The 7,746-nt window shown below is 54.3% G+C and overlaps 1 protein-coding gene across 2 annotated transcripts in view; it reads left to right on the forward strand.

Annotated features, from left to right (window-relative positions):
- Positions 1-309: 309 nt before the first annotated feature.
- Lrrc32 (leucine rich repeat containing 32) overlaps positions 310-7,746 on the forward strand; it is an 11,810-nt gene continuing 4,373 nt past the window's right edge. Inside the window, exons 1-2 of one of the 2 annotated variants that reach the window (XM_008844219.3) lie at positions 310-415; positions 4,462-4,556. In XM_008844219.3, the coding sequence (XP_008842441.1) occupies positions 4,470-4,556 (87 nt within the window). In that variant the 5' untranslated portion in view covers positions 310-415; positions 4,462-4,469. Of the gene's footprint in view, positions 416-894; positions 1,034-4,461; positions 4,557-7,746 lie in introns of those variants that run through there. The other variant, XM_017800911.2, reaches the window with a different exon arrangement.

Genomic DNA, 7,746 nt, shown 5'->3' on the forward strand with positions numbered 1-7,746 from the left:
CTCCACGGACCTGAGCTGCCCGCCCCCAGGGCCTCGCGGCAGGCCCGCTGCACGTGCGGTTGCCCGTGCGCGCTTCCTTCGCGATCCTCCTCCCTCCGGGAGCTTTCTGCTCCGGCCGGTGCGCTGCCCTCTGCCTCCGCCTTGGCCCGGAGGTGTTCCTGGGAACAGAGGATGCGCGCCCCCCCCACCCCGAGCCCCGCGCTGCCACTTCCCGGTCGGGCGCGGCCGGAGGGCGGCGCTAGGACCCCATGGCGCGGGGCCCCGGGGGGGCGTGGCCGGGCGGCAGGCACTATTTAAGCTGCGGGCGCCGCCCCCTCGCGGCCGGCTAGCTCGGCGGCCGGGCCTCTGGTGGCCGGACCCCGCCAGCTGCGCGCACGATGTGCGAAGGAGAGGAGCGGCGGCTGCGCTGAGCCAGGTAAGGGCGGCCAGCTGGGCGCCTCGGGAGCGGGGGCCCGACCCTTCCTCACCTCCAGAAGTCTCCCAAGTCTAGGTCGATCTTCCCCGCGAAGGACTCGGCTGGTGTTCCCATTTGACAGCTGGGAAAATCAAGGACTGGAAACACACAGAGCCTAGCAGAGCAGAGCAGGATTTGAATTCAGGTTCCGGCCAGCACTCTGCTCCAGGCGGGCGTGGGCTTCCCGGGCCACCACCATCGTCTCTGGAAGGGACACTTAGAGATCTTTGGAGGGACCTGAAGGCGGCCTTCTTTATGGGTGGTAGATGAGAGGGACCCCCACCCCACTCCCCACCTCCCCCACCCTCCTGACATTCCGCATCTCGGCTGCATTCCTTTGGGTTAAGGTCTAAATCCCCTGGGATGCTCGCCCTTAGTGATTCACTGCCCTGTGAGCCTCAAAGCAGTTCTCCCAGGACCCCTTCTGCCAGTGCGTCAGAGGGAGCCAGAGAGCCCCAGAGCCCCAGAGCCCAGAGTAATTAATTTAGGGAAGGGAGGTCTTGGCCTGGCTGAGCCAAAGCAGTTGCTTTGGAATAGACGGACTGGATTCTGATCCTGATTCTGTTCGTGGGACTTTAGGTAAGTCAGTTCTCTGAGCCTCCTGCTGAGGGGGAGCTTTGGGTGGGGGCAGCAGGTTCCACATGGCCGGAGACCACACAGCACTCAGCCTGTAGACCTGGGTGACACCCACTGCCAAGACACTTAGGAACTAGGAATCAGTCATCTCACCTCAGAGCCTCAGTTCTCTGGTCTGTAAAATGGGAATTACAGTAATTACCTCATTGGGTGATTGTGAGAATTAATGACCTGACATAGGTCAAGTATTCAGTAAAGTCATCCTGGTTTAGTATGGGTGGTCCTATGCTGATTACAGAATTTCCTCCTCTCCCTGTTCTGTCTCTGCCCCTCTGCCCCTTCCTCTGTTACACACACACACACACACACACACACACACACACACACACACACAAAGGGAGAGGGAAAGGAAGGGGAGGGAAGAAAAAAGAAAAAGGAAATGAACAGGGAGGGAAAAAGGAAGAGCAGAAGGAGGGAGGGGGAGAGGGAGAGAGAGGGAAGAAGGGAGGAAGGGAGGGAGAGAGAGACACAGAGAGAGAGAGGAGAGACAGAGACAGAGAGAGATTGAGATTCTTTAACACTGAGGTATCCTGGCATGTACATGACCATGTTCCACCTGACCATCCCAATGGTCAGGGGTGGCCTGTGGCAGAAGGGGAACCAGGCTGTCCTACAGATGGACAACTGAGTAGGGGAGAGGTAGCCCTGAGGGGTGGGACTGGCCAGCAGTGGACTGTGGCTATGAGCCCAGGTCTGAATGCCCCTGGGCCTCTCATGTCAAAGACAGCAGATGCTGGGCATCACTGCAGGGGAGGGGGAACATAGCAGAAGGCACCTTCCCACCAGAATTCAACTGTACTGTGGTAGAACAGAATTTGACAGAGGAGGGGGAAATAGGACTCCTTTGGCTTCCTCTACCTTAACCCCAGGCCCTGCCTTGTCCTGACTTGTAGCTGAGCTCCTGTCCCCAGTTGGCCAGTTGCTGCTCGAGATCTTTAGTGAGCATCTACTTAAACCACCCATTTCCATATAATGAAAGACAAGATAAGAAAGAACATCGTGGGAAGGGGGAACAGTGCTCTGGGCAGAGGGAGCAGCAGGGCAGAGGCTTCAGGCAGGAAGACATTCTGTGATTGAGGAGTTTGCTGAGGTGGAGCGGATGGGAGAGTGTGGAGCCTGGATGCTACTGGAGATTTCAGAGTGACACGTAAGATCTGGCATGTGATTCGGAAACGTCACTGGCTGCCATGTGCAGGACAGATTGTCTGGGGCTGGAGGGAAGCAGAGACACAGAACAGAGTTGGCTGGGCTGTTGAGGAAGGCAGCTCAGGACCTGCTGATGGGGGACAGATGGGGCAGAGAGATGGAGGGAGTTGGGGACCTGCCCTCCTAAGCATCCCATGCAGCTCTGTGCCACCTGGCTATCCTTTACCATAAGGTGGGCCTCTAGGGGTGCTTCCCTTCCAATAGCAGGGGAGCTTAGTGAGTTGTGCTCTGTGCTCCACACTGGGCTCTCCAAAGCTCAGTGACTGTGAGAGCCCAGAGGCCACAGGCCAACCTTGGGGATCCAGAGAAGGCTCATTGAAGGAGGAGGTATCTAAGCCGAGAGCCACAGGATAAGGAGGTAGTCAGCTGTACAGGAGACAGAGGAAGTGGAGGTTCGAGCAATGAAAGGTACTCAGAGGTCTAAAAAAAAATACGTGTTCAGAACTTGTAGTGGGGAGGGAACAGTAAAAAGCTAGCTGAAAGAAGAGCTGGCTAGGGAGGGCTGGTTCCCAGGGGCCTTGAGAGCCCATACATCCAGGGCTTCCATTCTGTTCTGAATATGCCAGAGTCTGGCAGGTGGGGAGATCTGCTTTTGAATCAACAGAACCAAATTCCCTGTGAACACACAGCCTGCTGTGAAAGGAGAGCCCTGTGGAGCAGGGCAGGGCCCTGAGGGAGGGAAGAAACATGAAAGAGTTGGTATTGGCCCCTGTGTGTTCCCACAGATGGGATGGCAGAGCAGCCACTTCATCGAGATTCATCACCAGTGGCCTGCCAAGGCCTTCTTCCAAGGCTGCCCTCAGAGCAGCAACTCACTGGGCACCCACTGTGGGAGACTTTAGAGTATAGAGGTAAAGGGCACAAACCCAGGAGCCCAAGCCTGCCACTTAGCTCTGTGACCTTGGATGTATTGCTTAACCTCTCTCAGCCTTGGTTTTTCTTGTCTATAAAATGACAAGTATATGAAGGGAACATGGTGAGGATTGTGTGAGTTAATAATTGTCAGGTTTGAGTGTGATTTGCACTTCTGTAGACTGCCTCATCTATCCTCAGTAAAACGGCATGGTTGTCATTAACCCCAGGAAACAAGGTCAGAGAGGTGAAGTGACCTGTACAAGATCACACAGCAGATCGGTAGAGATGAGAGGGAGCTGTCAGATGTGTCCCTCCTTGGTAGCATGACTCTGTCCATGCGCAGTGGCTTCTATGCACTGCCTTGTCCTTATTTCCCAGCACAGAGCCAGATGTGAGGGGTCATTCAGTAGAGTTGTGGATGAATGAATGAGCTGTGTTTCCCCAGCACTTGACTCCGACTCTATCTACAGAGAGTTCCCCCATGCTGAGGGCCTCTAGGGTCCCCCCTTGGACCCCGCCCTGGCTGCTCACTGCAGTGGCTCCGTGGTTCTGGGTAGCCGGTACCTGCAGTGAAAGTTCAGGGCTGGCAGCCTGCTGGGGTGGAGAAGGGCAGGCCTCCCTGGGCTTCCTGTCACAGGCCCAGCCAGTCCCCAACAATGGCAAGGGCTGAGAATTCCAACCAAGAGAAAAAGGAGGGGCAGAGAGGCATTCCACTTGGGTCGAAGGACCTGGGGTGGAGGCCTTCCTGGGGCCTGGAGGAAAATGGAGTCAGAGACGCACCTCTCTCCACCCAGCCCTGATCATTCCCAGGGCTGTCTCCTGCACACCCCTCCTGGCTATCTCCTACTAGGTGGGCCTTCTTTTTAAAAATCTTTTTAAATTGCATTTTATTTATTTGGAGTGGGGAACTCATGTGTGGAGACAGTGGAAGTCTGAGAGTTAGTTCTCTGCTTCCATCATATGGGTCCTGGGGATCAAACTCAGGTGGTCAGGCTTGGCAACAACCACCTTCACCCACTGAACTGTATTGCTGACCTCGGATGGGCCTTATGTAAACCCAAAGCAGATAAGTCACACATGGCTTACCCTGAGTAATGGCTCAGCTTGGCCTCAGACTCATAATCCTCTGCCCCCTGCCTCAGCCTCCTGGGCACTGGGACCATTGCTGGGGTACCACCACTCCCAGCTCCCCTGAGGCCCCTTGGACAACCCCATGTGCCTTGCACTCTCAGGAGAATCCCCCAGGGAGGGTGAACCGGTGCTCCTGGAAGGGGCCTTGGTCTCACTGTTCCCCTTTCTTCTCCACCCAGGCAGAGCCATGAGCTATCAGATCCTGCTGCTTCTGGCCATGCTGACCCTGGGCCTGGCTACCTCCCAGCTTCGAGACCAGCTCCCCTGTAAGACGGTAAGGTACTATGCAGGTAGGGGAAGGGGTGCCCACCCCACTCTTGTCCTGGGGAGGAGGTAGGTCCCACAGCCCAGCCTAGGAATGGAAAAGGCTCAGACGAGGGCAGACTTGGCCTCACATTGATGAGCATCTGCTAGACTATTTAGATGCCAGTTTATTCGACAGTCCTGTTACCATTTTACAGAAGAGAAAAAGGCTTGGGGAGGCTAGGTGACCTAACCAAGATCATTCAGCTAGGGATAGTGTAGCCCACTGGGACTCTATTTCCCAAGCTGCCCTATTATAATTATTATAAGGCAGTAGTCTTCTGGGGAATCTAGAGTATGCCTATGTGTAAGGAGTCAGGATGGGCAATCTGGAAAGGATTCTTGTGTAGTGATCCCTGTAGGGTCAGATCCCTTCCCTAGCAGGGCTCCTGGACTTGGCCTGCCTGCTAGAGTACCCCTTACTCATTACTACGAGGCCAAGCACCGCCTTCTCCAGAAAGCCTCCCCTGACCTTGCCAGGCTGACCCCTTCAGGTGTTTTCTTCTCTGGGCTCCTGCTTCCCCTCCATCTCCATGCAGAGCAGACTGACTGAGTGAGGTGCTTAGTACATGGCCCAAGACTGTGTCATCTGCCAAACTGAGAGCTCCTTGGGGACAGAGATGGACTTGATTTACTTCTGTTCTTTTTTCCTTCCCTAAGAAAAGTAGATGTTAAAGTCACTGTGGCCCTGGGGCGGGGGAGGTGCTGGGAAAAGAGACCACCTAGGTGCACTTATGAGGCTGGGCTAGAGAAGGGACAGAATCATTATCAGCTGCACTTGGGCACAGCTGACTGGACAGCTGCTTCAAGAGGCTGGCACATGCCAGCAGCTCTCTGTTGGTCTGCAGTTCCCAGCTGTGGCTCTGCAGAATAATGGGAGAGAAGGAATCAGACGTTATTACCACATGCCCATAGATGTCCCACCTAAGGACTGCGGTTTCAGAAGGTGAAGGTTTTGACCACAGCAGGCAGAGGTCATGGGGCAGGGAAGTTGTGGGGAGCTTCAGACTCCAGACATGAGATGATAGACAAGAAGGCGTTTCCTGAACTGTCAGAGAAAGTGTGCATATGGCATCAGAGAAGACAGGTGACCTCCCAGGGCCCTGCTGGTAGAAGTGGCAGTTGGGATTCAAACCCAGCTCCTCTTATGCTGTTCACTTCCGGTGCTTCTTCCCATATAGGTTCCTCCTGTGTGAAGATGGAAAATGGAGTTGGGTGGCAAGTTTTTCCCTCTCAAGAAGGAAACGGGGCAGTAGCTGGGAGCAGAAAGCGGAGAGGGGTGCTACACTGTGGCCAAGGCCCCTTCCCTGTGGTCCCTTCCCCCAGAGATTCTCAACAGTTGGTCAGTGTTGGGAACTCTGAATTAAGAGGGAAAGAGACACTGGAAATGTAGTTCTAGAAGGCCCTGTCCTTCAGGCCCCCTCTGGTCTGGACTGGACTGGAGAACTGGGTCGCAGGTGCCCCCTCTGGGCCTCTGCAGCACCTTATGGGCAATCTCAGGCTCCAGGCTGGGCCAGATCATATCCTGGCTCCCCTCAGCTGTAACCCTGAGGAACTCTTACCCATCTAGAGGGGACAGACACATGTGTGGACTTGCATATGGGGAGGTAACATATATGGCAGATGCCAGGTAAATGGTATCTTGTGGTGTTTGCCAAGCCACCTTGGGCAGCTGAAGGCCTGGGAGGCAGGAAAGGAAGAGAAACTTATGGAGGCTGTTGGATTCATCTTGCTTTGCCTTTGCATCAGGGTGATCCTGGGAGCTAGGTGGTGAAGGGTGGGTTCTAGTTTCTGTGGATGTCAGTGAAAAGTATTGCTGTGTCTCCTAGAGCCTCAGTTGGCAGCGTGTCCTGGAGGTGCAGGGCCAGTCGAGGTACTGTATGCAGTAGGTAGTTGCACAGGTGCCTGTGACTGGGCAATGCCCTTCCTCACCCCTAGTCACCTTGGGGTCCTCAGGAAAAACCTAAGAGTTGGGCTTTGGAGGTGGGGGGGGGGAGGCATCCCTCATTCATGTTCCCCCCTTATGGCCCCAGCCACTGGCTACCTATGACACATGCCAGTCACTGCTGGGCATCTGGGAAGGTCTCTGTATCTGGCACTGGGTGGACTGGCTGTCTTTGCAGCTTTAATCTGGATATCTAGATCATCTCTTAACTTTCCCCTCCGGCATTGATTGGTTCAAGGCCTCAGTCCTTTACTTAAGCACAGATGTCTGCGACTCATTCATTAAAAGCATTTCCGGAGCACTTTCTGTGGACCCAATCCAAGACATCTGCATCAGTCAAAGCAGTCCCTCCTTGCTCCAAGCTCCCTGTCCTGTCTGCAGGTCCCCACTCAGTCATCGTTCAGGGGCACCAAGTCATGAGGGAGGAAGCACAGTCATGGAGAGTCCTGGCTGAGGAGATGCTGGGGTTCCCTGTGAGGAATTCCCACACAGATCTGGTCAGCACACTCCCAGAGATGGGAATAGAAAGGTGACAGGGCAAAGGCCAGGTGTGGTCATCACATGTAAACTGGATTGGGGTGAGAGAAGAGACAATGGGACAGGTTGACAGAGGCCAAAGGCAGTCTTGATGCCTCGCTGAAGATCCTGGACTCTGCCCTAGGTTCATGCCTAGGGCACTATGGGAAGAGTGTGGTTTCTGAGCAGTTTTTGGTTGTGGAAGACAAACTATTTACTGGGGAAGGCTGTGGTCCTTGGAGGGGGAGGGGTTCTGGGGAAGACCAGATGGAGATACTGCATTTCTACAGAATTATGGCTCCTAAAGGAACATTTTATAGAATGACAAGAGTTGCTAAAAGGCCTGTGTTCAAATCCCAGCTCCCTCTATACCCGCTGGATGATGCTGCAGTCCTCCTTACCCTCCCTGAGCTTGGGCTTTGGTAAATATAGATAATTACATCAGATCACAGATATACTAGGTGGGCTGTTGTGAGTATCCAACAAGACTACAGGTCTGAAAGTTCTACGTAGATACAAACTTCAAAGTAGGTGCTGGGAATAATGAGTTGATTTTTGAATAAGAAACTAGAGGGGTAATGTGACTTTATGGGGCTACCCCGCCAAATCAGCCTTGTTGCCAGATAATGTTGGTTGGATCCTGGCTATGCTTTTTCCTTCTCTCTCTCTCTCTCTCTCTCTCTCTCTCTCTCTCTCTCTC

The sequence above is a fragment of the Nannospalax galili genome, unplaced genomic scaffold (assembly GCF_000622305.1).
Source record: "Nannospalax galili isolate Female #2095 unplaced genomic scaffold, S.galili_v1.0 scaffold278, whole genome shotgun sequence".
NCBI classification, from domain to species: Eukaryota; Metazoa; Chordata; class Mammalia; order Rodentia; family Spalacidae; genus Nannospalax; species Nannospalax galili.